At 44.7% G+C, this 14,464-nt stretch overlaps 1 protein-coding gene across 5 annotated transcripts in view; it reads right to left on the bottom strand.

The window, feature by feature from the left end:
- Window positions 1–14,464, bottom strand: part of CTPS1 (CTP synthase 1) — an 83,459-nt gene that overhangs the window by 41,874 nt on the left and 27,121 nt on the right. For all 5 annotated transcript variants that reach the window (XM_030217929.1, XM_030217928.1, XM_030217930.1 and 2 more), the window contains exons 5-8: window positions 13,606–13,722; window positions 11,376–11,459; window positions 10,662–10,742; window positions 46–197 (exon numbers count right to left, since the gene is read on the bottom strand). In XM_030217929.1, the coding sequence (XP_030073789.1) occupies window positions 46–197; window positions 10,662–10,742; window positions 11,376–11,459; window positions 13,606–13,722 (434 nt within the window). The remainder of the gene's footprint in view (window positions 1–45; window positions 198–10,661; window positions 10,743–11,375; window positions 11,460–13,605; window positions 13,723–14,464) is intronic.

Raw genomic sequence — 14,464 nt, 5'->3', positions numbered from 1 at the left:
AGCACACAACTTTCATTAGTTGGTATGTCATGGCAAAGTGGGCACCTGTCAGCCATCTCCTTCCACTTCATGAGCATCCTGCGTGGCTGCTTTCCAATGGGAAGGTCCAATCTGTGGCGGAAATAGTCAACGACTCCTTGTTCTTCCAGCAGCAGTGGTACCCGGTAGATGGAAGAAACATCATGAATGCAAATCACCTATTTAACAAACAAACTGACAGTTATCAGGTAGTAAGCCAATGCAGTCTTACTCACAGAAGGTCCCAACACATGGGAAAACTATTTACCATGGTGATCAATTTTTCCAAATGGCTGCTCAGTAGCCAAGATGTGTGTTTATCTTCAGGCAAATTTTCACCTGAACAATAGGAACCAGCTCTGTAGGTGCCAAAGGGTGCTGAGCACCCCAAAACTGAGCAAGCGCCTTTATTGTATCTAGTGAGAGGTAATTTGTATTGTGTTTAGCAATCCCTATCATTTTCAAACTTTGGCGTCTATGACCTGACTTGAATGGCTAGGTTTTCATAAGAATACAAGAATTGCCATACTGGGTCAGACCAAAGGTCCATCAAGTCCAGTATTTTATTTTCAACAGTAGTTAACCAGGTCAGAAGCTCCTAGAAAAATTTCAAAATTTCAGTTAAATCTAGCCAGTCAATTGAACATCTAGCTATAACACAGCTCTCTGTAACTGGTCAAGGGGTCTTTTTACTAAGCTGTGGTAAGCCCTAGTGCATGCTTACCATAGATAAGGGGTTACCACAGGATGCACTCAGGTGTCCTGTGGTAAGTTCCCAATTAGCATGAGCTAAAAAATATTTTTAATTTTTGCATGGAGGGGGCAGGTCTAGGGGATGGGCATTCCAGAGCTAATCGGTTGGCACGTCCACATTGCTGTACGCAGTTGAGAACAAGATTACAGGGTGAGCCCTTACTGCCTACAAAAAGGTGTCAGTAATTGCTCCCACGGTAATTTTTTTTAATTGCCGAGCACTAATACCAATATTAGCACATTGCCATTAATTGAAAAAAAAAAAATAGAAAAATCGGCTGTTTTCCAGCTACAGTAAAAGTGACTTTAGTGTGTGGGGAAAACCCACCTAATGGTGCGCTAACGCCAAATTTTAGTGCAACTTGGTAAAAAGACCCCTGAATTTGGCTGAACATCCAGCTAACAATGACTAAGGAGGCTAGGGCTTTTCAGCTTGGAGAAGAGATGGCTGAGGGGAGACATGATAGAGGTATATAAAATAATGAGTGGAATGGAACAGGTGGATGTGAAGCGTCTATTCACGCTTTCCAAAAATACTAGGACTAGGGGGCATGCGATGAAACTACAGTGTAGTAAATTTAAAACAAATTGGAGAAAATATTTCTTCACCCAACGCATAATTAAACTCTGGAAGTCGTTGCCTGAGAACGTGGTAAAGGCGGTTAGCTTAGCAGAGTTTAAAAAGGGGTTAGATGGTTTCCTAAAGGACAAGTCCATAAACCACTAGTAAATGGACTTGGGAAAAATCCACAATTCCAGGAATAACATGTATAGAATGTTTGTACATTTGGGAAGCTTGCCAGGTGCCTTTGGCCTGGATTGGCTGCTGTCGTGGACATGATGCTGGGCTCGAAGGACCCTTGGTCTTTCCCAGTGTGGCATTACTAATGTACTTATGTAAGTTTTTAACAATTAAGAAGCACCAGCCAGCCCCTTCTTCCTCTTGGAATCTTATATGTATGAACCGACCGATTCCGTTAGCAAGCCCATCCTCCTTCTCAATTTCTTATTTATTTATTGCATTTGTATCCCACATTTTCCCACCTCTTTGCAGGCTCAATGTGGCTTACAATACATCATGAATGGTGGAAATACATAAGAAAATAGACATTTAGTATTACAGAAAGATCTTGGGTAACATGGTAATGATAAAACATGATAGTAGTGTAACAAGCAAATATTGTAAGACAGTTCTGGATATCTGTGTAGGAGTTCAAGATTTTTTTCTTTTTAATGTGATCTCTTCATCAAACTCCCTTCCTCCTGCCAGGAATTTTAAAAAATAAATAAAAAAAGCGTGGGATATTCGGGGATCCCATCTACCTCCTATCAAAAAAAAAAAACCCCGAAGTGAAGGGAATCACCTGCTCAACTTTTTTTTTTCCACTCAGGAGGGAGGATCGTTTTTTTATTTTGAGGGTTGGGGAAGAGAGGGTTGATTAAGCTACAGGAACATTTCTGCTTTAACAGTCAGGGAGGGAGGTAAGATGAAGCAGCAGGTACAATTGTTTTCATTTTTCAGTCAGGCAAGGGGGAAATTAAGCAGCAGGTACATTTTCTGTAAGTTTTACATTAAAGATGGAAGAAGGGTGGCCAGATAAAATTAGGCCTCCTACAATAGATCAGACCAATCACTTATTTTTTTCCCTTCAACCATCCTAAATTCTGGGAAAGCCTGGGAGTGGCATTAATTCAACTGTTCAATTTTTTAATACTTTTATCTAGCCAGCTAAGAGTTTAGACCCTTTCACAATGAACCCCAATAAAAGTAAAGAATATGGTCTGGAACACTGGGACTTGGATGTAACAAAAGAGAGGGAACAAAGTACAAACTAAAGCTCATTCATTAAAGAACTGTGTTCCATTTTTAAAGGCCCGTGGTGCTGTTTTTTTTGTCTGGAACACTGGGACAACAGAATTTTAAACAGATTACCAGAAAATATAAAATCAAAGTTTTTGAGATTAAAATGATAGTTATATTTTATTTATTCTAACACTTTAAGTAGAGATTAATTATAGTAACATTCTCTTTAATAGGTCTGTTAATGAAAAGCCAAACACCCTAGGAGAATCAGATAAACCAGTGATTCTCAACTCACTCCTCGGCACACCCAGCCAGCCAGAGTTTTAGGGTATTCATAATAAATATGCATGTACTATCTCCACTGTATGCAAACTTATCTCATGTGAATTCACTGTAAGTATCCTGAAAACCAGGCTGGTAGTGTGTGTCTCCAGGACTGGGTTGAGAACCACTGAGATATAACCAATAACTTGATAGATTAAAAGCTAATCATTAACCCTACCAAGATCTAGGAATTTCAGTGGACAGGGCTTACACTGCAATTTGAGAACTAATAGCTAAGAATCGACCACCAAGGTGGAGAAACAAGGTCTGCTAAGAGAAGAACAAAATGGGAGCGAGAGAGTAGCAAGACAAACAGGACTCTTCCAAGAACCAAGGGAGACAGGAAAATGATGTGAAAACAGGTGGCCATAGAACCTGGTCCTTTTTATTTTTTTTTACATTTTTTAAAAGTTTTTATGGTCTTGTGCGTCAAGCTCCCAGTCACCTGGGTATGCAGCATCTAATCTGTCTTTGAAAAAATGGTGGTTCCCTTCTACTTTAACCTTTGGCGACTATCATTTTTCTTTCATAAACACTATAGCATCGCTACTGATGTCTTCCCCCCTTATTTTACCTTTATTCAGTTCTTAGGTTACAGCACATATTTTCATTGTGTCCTACGTTTTACCGGTGTATCATCAGTGTTTTAAAGACTTATGCTTGGTTATTCATTTGACACTGAACCACAACAACAGACAGACTCCTAAGGCCGTGTCGAGACTACTTCAATAAAGAACCTTTTTTTCACATCATTTTCCTGTCTCCCTTGGTTCTTGGAAGAGTCCTGTTGGTCTTGCTACTCCCTCGCTCCCAGAACTAATAGCTAAACACTATAGACAGCCGAGGTCAAAAAGCTCCTAAATGCAATACCCAGATTATGAGCACCGTTTACGACCGATATTTCAGTTTCTCTCTTCTAGCTTTTTTTTTACTGAACGAAACTCGTTCAGCTAGAACAAGGTACTATTAATGTACCATTCACCTAGCCCAACAGTCACAAAATAAGGGGCCCAATACTTTAAAAGATTTACACAGCCAGAAGAGGCTCCTGTCTGGGGCTAAGCAGACATTTTCCTGGACAGTGCAGCTGTAAATACCCAATTAGCGCCCAAGCCGAAACAGACTATTTTGGGGGCGTTCCAGGGACAGAGTCAGCATTTATTTATTTATTTTTTGAAGAAAGCTGCTATACCGCCTAAACTAACTGGCAGATCTAGGCGGTTTACAACATAGTCAGTTAAGTGCCCATTTTCAGCACTATCTTAATGCAGTTCTTCATAGCCAGTTAAGTGCCGAATATCGCACTTAACCGGCTATGTTTTCACTGGCTCCATATAGCTAAAAATTCAATGCTGGTGCTCAGGCGTGGCCTGGCATTGAATTTCTAGTTATAATGCCAGCCCAGCAACGGTCAGCAAAATGCTAATCACCGCCTGTTGAATATTGGGCCAAAACTGTATATTACTGTGCTGAAAAGTAAAGATGTCCTTCAGGCAAGTAGCAGACAAATTTCTCATTTCCCTTTCGAATGTATCAGAATCCTATTCAAGGGAGACCACTAAGAAGAAAAGGCTATTCAATCGATCTCAATAAAGACGAACACATGGCTGCCGATTACTGCCACTAGAAGAGTGGCGATTTGCAGCGTTGGCAGGCATTTCCCGAGACCTGGACAGAGAGCACCAACTCATTTCACAAGTCATATAGAGGGGAATTCTATAACAGGGCATCTGGGACAAGAATAAGCAGTGCTTATTTCAAGCCTATTGGATTTTTTTTTTTTTTAAATAGAAATACTGGCACCAGTGGTAGAAAATGTACTGACATTTATGATACAAATCACTTACAGCAGCCATATCAAAATGATAGCCAGAAACATGCAAATTATAGATTACAATTCACACGTGTTATTTGCATGTCCCGCCCACATACATGCCCACTGGCAGAGTACGCACCCGTCAAAAATGGTTACCACTAGTTGGTATTCTAAAAGGAGGTCATTTATGTAAGTGGCCACCTGCATACATAAAGGTGAAATTAGATCTTACCTGCTAATTTTCTTTCCTCTAGACCCTCCAGACCGGTCAAGACGCGTGGGTTATGTCCTCCTACCAGCAGAGGGAGACTGAGAAAACACTAAGCTTTTGAAGCCTGTATATATAACCTGTGCAGAACCTCCACTAGCCAGTATACCCCTGACAAAGCAGAGAAACAAAAAACACTAACAACAACTAGCAACCCTGTACGTGGTCACAGTAAACTGCAAAAACAAGAAACATCTTCCGCTTGCTCTTACGGAAACATGTTCCTTTGCCTTTGATAAAACAGTTGGGCTTCTACAGGTGGACTATCAAAGAAGAGCCCCACCTGTCCCGGACTCCTATCACAAAACAGAAATAAACAGTCTGCAATTAGAGAAACAACAATTTACAGCAGCCAAGAATTATCCAACAAACACACCTCCTGGCCTCCAATACAGACAGGGCGGGCTCTTGACCGGTCTGGAGGGTCTAGAGGAAAGAAAATTAGCAGGTAAGATCTAATTTCACCTTCCTCAGCGACCCTCCAGACCGGTCAAGACGCGTGGGACGTACCAGAGCAGTAACTAACTTATGGGAGGGACCTACTAAGGCCAGAGGTCAAAACTGCTGCCCCAAAGCGCACCTCGTCCTTTGCATGCACAGGAATCCTATAATGCTTCACAAAGGAATGCAACGAAAACCAAACCGCAGCCCGACAAATATCTAACAGAGAAATCATACTATTCTCCGCCCACGAGGCTGCCATTCCCCTAGTGGAATGAGCAGACCAGCCCCTAGGCACCACAGGACCCTTCACCAAGTAAGCAGATGCAACCGCCTCCTTCAACCACCGTGCTATGGTCACCTTAGGAGCCGCTGCACCCTTCTTTGGGCCACCATGAAGAACGAACAAACGGTCAGAGGCTCTGAAGTCCTGAGTTCCAGAGAGATAACAACTCAAAACTCTCCTGACATCCAGCTTGGCAATACCACGCTGCTCCGAATCTCCAGCCATATCACCCAACACTGGCAGAGAGATGACCTGATTAACATGGAACTCGGAAACCACCTTGGGCAAAAAAGGAAAGCACCGTCCGCAACGAAACCTTTCCCTCAGAAAGGACAAAAATGGTTCCCTAAAAGACAAAGCCTGAAGCTCTGAAACACTCCGTGCTGAAGTAATCGCCACCAACAAGACCGCCTTTAAAGATAAATCCTTACAAGATGCCGATACCAGAGGCACAAACGGAGGCCTGATCAAAGCATCCAAAACTAGCTTCAAATCCCACGGAGGCACCATCCGTCACTGAGGCGGACGCAGCAACTTAACACCCTTCAAAAAACACACTACCTCAGGCACAGACGCGAAGGACTTTCACTGAAGCTTCCCACGAAAACATGACAAAGCTGCCACCTGAACCTTCAGTGTAGACAAGGCCAGACCTCTATCAACACCATCGTGCAAAAATTCCAAAACTTCCGCCACCGAAGAGTGAAACGGCCGAACTCGATGGTCTTCACACCAGTGCTCAAAGATTCTCCAAACCCGGACATACGCCAAGGAAGTGGATCGTCTACGGCAACTCAACATCGTAGCAAAGCCACTGGACGAAAGCCCCTTCTTCTTCAACTTGTGCCGCTCAAGAGCCAAGCCATAAGCGAAAACCGAGCCGGATCCGGCATGATTATCGGGCCTTGACACAGAACTGATCCCAACAAAGGCAGGGCCGCCGCCCCTGCCAACCGCACCAGGTCTCCATACCATGGTCGACGCTGCCAATCCGAAGCTACCAGAATCACCCGACCGGAGTGATGTTCGATGCGCTATATTACTCGACCGACTAACAGCCACAGAGGAAACACATACAGTCACTCCCGAAGCCAAGGCAACAGAAGAGTGTCGATTTCCTCCGCTCAAGGGTCTCTTCAGCGACTGAAAAAAAAAAAAAAAATCTCTGAACTTGCGCATAGCGAGCCGTTGCCCTAAGATCACCGAAAGTCCCCAGACCGACACAACTCACTGGAACACTGACCGAAGAAAAGACCACTCTCTGGGATCTAGAGTGTGCCTGCTGAGATAATCTGCATCTATGTGACCTACCCCGGCCACATGCGCTGCCAAGAGAGCCTGAAGATGAGTTCAACTGCGCCGCCAAGGCTCTTTGTTCCCCCCTTGACAGTTGACATATGCTACTGCCATGGCATTGTCACAGAGCACTCGGACTGCCTTGTGGCGAACCACCGACGTCAAGGCCTGGAGCGCCACCCGAATGGCCCGAGTTTCCAGCCAGTTGATGGACCACTCTGCTTCTGCCCGAGACCACCGGCCTTGAGCTACCTGACTGAGACAATGTGCCCCCCAACCTTGCAGACTGGCATCCGTGACCATTACCAGCCCCTGTGGGGACTCCAACGGCATTCCTTTCCCAAATTGCGCGGACTGAGCCACCAGCGGAGACTGAGACGAGGGGCCACCGACAGCGGACAACACATTTCCAAGTCCTGCGACAGAGGGGACCAACGACTGAGCAGAGCTGACTGTACCTGACGCATGTGCGCCCTGGCCCACGGAACTACCTCTATGGTCGCCGCCATCAGGCCCAGGACCTGACGATAAGTACGGGCCGTCGGCGCCTTCTCTGCAAGGAACCGACGAATCGGACCCTGTAACTTGGAACCAAAAGGCTGCACAAAGGAAAGTGAAGATAAGCTTCCGTCAAATCCAGGGAAGTGAGAAACTCTCCTTTCCTGACCGCACCAGTGACCGACCGCAACGTCTCCATCCGGAAAGAGGGCACCTTGAGTGCCGCATTGACCCTTTTGAGATCTAAAATGGGACGAAAAGTGTCCTCTTTCTTGTGGACCACAAAATAGATCAAATAGCACCCTGAGCGTTGCTGATCTGAAGGAACAGGAACCACGGCTCCCAACGCGAGCAGCCACCGCAGAGTGTCCCTCACTGCTGCCCTCTTGCTCCAAGACCGACAGAGGGATTCCAGAAACACTTCGGGAGAACAGCTTTCGAATTCCAGCGCACATCCGCCTCGAAACACCTTGAGAACCCACTGATCTGACCTGATTTGGGCCCAACTCTGGTAAAACAGACTCAGCCGAGCCCCAACATGCACCAGAGCCTGAGCCCGCACACCTTCATTGGGAATTGTGGCCTGAATACTAACCTCCCGCGGAAAAGCCACGCCCTCCGCGACGACTCTCACGAAAGAACTGTGTGCGCTGGAAAAACCGACCCCTAGAGGTCCTACTACTATTAAACATTTCTATAGCACTACTAGACTTATGCAGCGCTGTACAAATTAACATGAAAAGACAGTCCCTGCTCAACAGAGCTTACAATCTAAATTGGACAAACAGACAGCTAGGGGTAGGTCCCACTCGATCTGCCCGGCCTATACCGCTGAGCCTCCCTAAACCGTCCCCGAGAGGAACTAGTTCTGGCCCCTGCCTTGAACCAAAAATCTGGAAGCCATAGAACCTTGGTATCACTAAGACCTCACACTAACTTGTCCAAATCTTCTCCAAAGAGCATAGCTCCCTTAAGTGGCAGAGACCCACAACCATAGCCATATTTTTTGTCTGAAGTAGGCAACAAATCATAAAAGCCTCAGACAAAAAGGATGAACCCATGTCCAAGTTGGCTAACTCCTGACCCCCAGAAGAACCAACATCTACCGAATCATCCAGGAGCTTCTCGGCCCAACGAAAACATGCCCGAGCTACCAGACCCCCACAAACCGAGGCCTGCAGGGCTAGAGCCGACAAAACAAAACTATGCTTGAGAAAAGATCCCAACTTCCTATCCTGAGGATCACGGAGGGCCGTTCCTCCATCAACCGGGATAGCCGTAGCTATAATTACTGCCGTCACTACTGCATCTACCGTGGGAGCCTTAAAGGAATCCCTATCGTCCTGAGGGAGGGGATAAAGCCTCGCCATTGCCTTTGCCACCTTACACGGCAAATCCCATTCCTGACAAATCATCTCCCGGAGATCCTTGTTCATAGGGAAGGATCACGCCTGACGCTGAATGCCCTTCACCAACGGATCCTGGACAGTTTCCCCCAAAGCCACCTCAGGACCAAACTGAAGGGTGGACGACACCTGATCTATGAGTTCTGACAGCTCATCTCTATGGAAAATCCGCACTACTGAAGGATCCTCTCCAGGAATCCAACAATCCTGCTCCTGAGAGCCGTCAATTCCATCTGACTCCCCCAGATCACTAAGCGCAGCTTCTGCAGCTACAGGAGAAAAACATTGCCTGTCCTCTGACCACTCTAACCGTGGTCTCTCAGCCAAGACGGAAATAGCCCCCTCTTCCAATTGGGGGGGGGGGAGGGGGGGGGGTCCCGATCTCCAGGCCTGATACCGCGTCCAGACAAAATCTGGAGGAAAGCCCACCATTCCTGGACCGTCATTAGGCCCTTTTGTGCCAAAAACGGAGGCCGCAGGCCCAAAACCAGCCGGCTCCACGGGCCGCGTCAGACTCAAGATGGCGGCTGTTCCCGCCGAAACTGTTCCCGCTGACAGCGGCCCTGCCTACGCTCCCGCTGACCCGGAGACTCCCGACACCATCGATCCCTCCGCGGTCAAGTCGGGGGGTGCCGCAGCCACCTTTATAGGTGCACCGCAAAGCTACACTGAGCGCCCGGCGCCTCTACCCCTCGCCACGAGCACGCGCGACATCGGAGGAGCTGGGCCGCCATAAACCACGAGGGAAGGGAAAAGCTGTTCCGCAAACGCGCCAAACCAAAAACTCACTCACACTGCAAAAGCACTGGAGAAAGCGCTGCTCTCTCGTTCCAGCAAGGAATCAAAACCCCCGTTCGGTCCGCTGAAAATAAAGAAATAAATGCCCTTAAAGGCACAGTACTCCAACTCTGGCAGCTGGAAATTGTAAGGCACTCAAGGCTACAATACTGAGAAAGCAGCCGAGGCACAAAGCTGCCAAGCAAAACGAAATAGAATAACTGACCTTAAAGGCACAGTACTCTAATTCTGGCATCTGGAAATTGTAAGGCACTCAAGGCTACAATACTGAGAAAGCAGCCGAGGCACAAAGCTGGCAAGCAAAATGACATAGAATAACTGACCTTAAAGGCATCGTACTCTAACTCTGGCATCTGGAAATTGTAAGGCACTCAAGGCTACAATACTGAGAAAGCAGCCGAGGCACAAAGCTGCCAAGCAAACAGAAATAGAGAGCAGCACAGGGGGAGGGACCCAAACATAGGTGTAACACCCCAGGGGGAAAAACTGGGCCCCACCAGACCCAGGGCCCCAAAGCACTTTTTTTTTGTTTTTTTTTTACACACACACGTACAGGGTACTGCAACAGAATAAAGTTTGGAAGGAAAAAAAATCCTACGACCCATTTATGATTGTTCCTCCCAATATAACTAGGCAGCTGCTTATAAAGTTATCCCCCTACATGACTTTCCAGTGGTAATAACTTACAGTCAACTCCCCCTACTGTCATCACAAACAAAACAGCTTTGCCAGTTGTATTTTAAAAGTAATATATTTATATAGTGTCAGAAGCATTCGTTACTAACCAATGACAGGTTGTATCGGACCTTGGGCAAGATCCATTCAGTGATCATTACCGCCTGGTTATATCAGGCAACCAGTTTATGCTGTAGAACTTCTATATAGAAAACAGTTTTAGCTTGACAAGTACATGTTTGAGCGAGGGTGTGGGAAGAGGACAGCTCAGTATCTACCTGTTCTGGCTCCACATGACAGAACATGGAGATCTTCTCCTTTACTGATGTGTCCAGAGGCGTGGAACATCTGCAAACAACCTGGTAGAAACAGAAGGGTTTTTGTTTTTTAAATAGCTCTAGTACCAAGTACAAATGGCCGAGATCAGACCCTTAGCCCCCTTATGAGAGACCCATGTGTATGACTCCATTTGTATAAGGCACATTGCCTTGTCATTTATTTTGGCTGTTTATGGTTATGCCCATAAAGATTTAGAATACAAAAAAAAAAGCTCTAGTACTGTACTCCCAAAAGCACGGTAACATCTGTCCCTCTCTTAAAGTGCCAAAAATGAATATATTATTAATGTGGGATAAAAGTATTATACTTTTTAGAAGCAGAATAATGCTAGCTCCTCAACATCTCTCTATATAAAAGGCAAAACCAACGTTCTATGAAGCCTCCAGCCGGAAGTGTGAAGGGGGCGAGATATCCGGTTTCCCTATGAGTGTCTGCCCCGCCCTCTCTGTAACACAGTCAGTGAAGGAAAACAGCAGAGCACGAAATCAAATCGCTGGCTCTGTAACAGTGAAGGACTCAGAGGGGGGAGGGGAGAGAGGCCAGAGGGCAGGGACACACACACTCCCACATGCACACAGAAGAAAACATTGCTAGCCCCCGTTTCATTTGCATCAGAAACGGGGCTTTTTTACTAGTAATGTATAAAGACTTACCAAGTCTGGGGACAGGCCAAGCCCACGGAGCTCACGAACACTGTTTTGTGTTGGTTTGGTTTTCTGTTCTCCTGTAGCACTAGGCTAAGATTTATAGAAAAAGATTATAATATTAGTTTTTTCTACTCAGATACCTGCAAACACATAACACATTCATCCTATTGAAGCTTATTAGCAGTTTTGTAATAAAATATGTGTATTAACATTTATGTATAAAAAACTATTTATATACTAGTTTCCCAGTTGGAAGATCACTCAATGAAGTGAGCAAACATGCCCTGAAAGTGCATAGCCGCATCACATATAGGGGGGAGATTCTATATATGGCACCTTAAAAAAAAATCCGCACCGAAATCAGTTCCAACTAACTGTAATCTATAACCAGCGCCTACATTTAGGCGCTGTATATAGAATACGCTTAGTTGATATCTCAGCGCCTAAAACTACATGTTATTTTCACCAACGAAAATGTGTCATAAATCCTGGTGTGTACATTTACGTGCACTAAGCCAAATTCTATAACTACGCACGTAAATTTTGGAATGTCCACAAAATGCCCCAATTCCACGCCCCTTTTTGCCTGCACGCGTAAGAAGTTCAGTGCACTTCGTTACAGAATACGCTTAGCGAGTTCTGCGTGTAAATTCTAATTAGTGCTCATTATTGACTATTAAGTGCTATTATCAGCGCTCATTAGCTTGATAAGCTTGTAAAGTTACGCGCACTGTTATAGAATCCACTTGGATTTCGGCACGGATCTCTAGGCACGTTACATATAATCTGGGGGATAATGCTGCAAAACCAGTGTCCAGGTTTAATCAATACACACACGTTATTGAAGTAAAGTTCTATGAGTAGTAGAAGAAAGAAAGGATCTGTCTTAAAAGTGTGGCACCAAACCAATAGTGTCTAAAACTGGGTATTGAAGCCACTGCATCTCTGTTAGTAAAAAGAGAGGAAAGGACTTAAATATATGGTGGGCAATTTTGAAATCCTAAGAGGGGCTATTTTTGCAGTGGGTTTCTGCGGGTAAACCTCTTTACCCACAGAAACCTATTTGAAAACTGCCTCCTCTATGATAAAGCATGTTTGTTTGTTTTTTTTTGGTAAGGCACTGATAAAGTAGACCTGACCTACATTCTCAAACTCAAATACCATTATCAAAGTTGCATGGCTGTTCTGAAACGAAGAACAAATCGAAGGTCCATCAAATTCAACCTTTTGACGAACAAGATCTTGCTACATGATAGCATCTTTTCTATCGCCATCAAACCCAGTTTCTTCTTCCTGCAAAAACCTGTCCAATTTTGTTGATTTAGGGCCCAGTTTACTAAGATGCGCTAGCATTTTCAGCGTGTGCTGTGCAGGTGCCTACACAGCGCACGCTTAATGGTTAGTGCACGCTAAAAACTATACCGCACCTACAGCGTGGCTTAGTAAACAGGGCCCTGAATGTCACTACTCTTTAAATAAGCTCTTTCCGAGGTGACAAAACCTGTTACCCTGTCACCTTTCAAGAGACTCAGTTCTACATTTAGCAGCTACATTAAGTTGGACATTTGTGAGAATCCCTTGACATTATCTGTGAACTATGACTAGATCTTGTTTGAACTATGACTAGATCTTGTTACATGTTTTCTAAGACAACCCATAATAGCCCAAAGTCTTCGTTCCCCCCCCCCCCCGCCAGCATATTCAAAAGAATTTAACTGGCCAGGATCAGCACCTGGCCAGTTAAATGCCTCATAATCGGCTATCTGGCAACCTGCTGAATAATCACCAGTTAGACAGTTATATCAGGTGATATAACCGGCTATCCGCCAATTTTCAGTCCCACTTTACCGGCTATATTTGGCCTTGTGAATACATGGGATATCTTGCTATCTAAGTTGGTACCTGAAGCAATGGAGGGTGAAGTGACTTGCCTAAGATCACAGCTTGCATCAGTGGAAAAAGCTGGATTTGAACCCTAGCTTCCCTGGTATTCAGACCAATACTCTAACCACAGACTATTTCTCCACTTCACCTTTCAGATTTTTCCCTTGGCCAGCCCCGAGACACATTTGTAAAGTAATTCAGCATACATAGAACCTGAACTCTGTTTGAGATAATGCAGGATAAAAAAATGTCATAATAAATAAATAAAATTATATAATTACAATCCATTACAAATGCAACATATGCTCCTATAAAAAAAACCTGATAGTGCACAGAATTTCCCTTTACTTGCCTGGGGCACAAGGCTGACATGGATATTGCAGAAATTCTCTCTCCTGACTTTGAACTGGAACTGACGGAAAGCTTCAATGAAAGGCATGCTCTCTATATCTCCCACTGTACCCCCAAGCTGAAACAAGAACACAAAAAAAAAAAAGGGATCTTAGTTTAACAACATAATTGGTTGGAATAGAGCCGAATGTTTTACCTGTTAATTCTGGTACTAAGGGTCTTTAGTCAGCACCATCAGACTTGCCTGTTCACTGTATAACTGATACACAGAGAAATTCTACAGGCAGTTTAGGGGGTAAGTAAAGGACACACAGTATTTGTCTGCCAAGGCTGCAGGGGATTATCAAACCAAAAATATGTGAATGCTTTTGATCTGAAAATTGCCCCAGGGAAACTATCTTTGGCTTGCAGAAAGATCTAGGGTTAATTTTATGCATACAGAGTTGAACTTAGAGCATGCACATAAAAATACACATCTCCCCTCCAAATACACCTCTGCTCAGTCCAGAATAAATTTATGCACATACAGGCTGTATGCACACAAGTACACTTTGCTCATCTAAAAACTCTTTACTTCATTTACCTTCAACTCAAATCCAACTAGACATCACCCGTGAAACAGCCTTCAGTTACGCAATGCCTAAACTCTGGAACAACCTACCACTGGCAATTAGTTCAGAACCTTCACACACATGGTTCAAACACCTTCTCAAAAAACGGCTATCCTTTCTACATTTTAATGACTGTAAACCGCTTTGATGTATTATTACGAGTGGCAGTATATCAAGTGTCAGTAAATATACCCACAGATTAAGTAGGTCCATTTCTGTGGGAACAGAAGTGTTTTACTCACAGGAATG

This window comes from Microcaecilia unicolor, chromosome 11 (genome assembly GCF_901765095.1).
Source record: "Microcaecilia unicolor chromosome 11, aMicUni1.1, whole genome shotgun sequence".
Classification (NCBI taxonomy): Eukaryota; Metazoa; Chordata; class Amphibia; order Gymnophiona; family Siphonopidae; genus Microcaecilia; species Microcaecilia unicolor.
The sequence above is the reverse complement of the archived record's forward strand: the minus strand, read 5'-3'. Positions and strand labels throughout refer to the sequence as shown.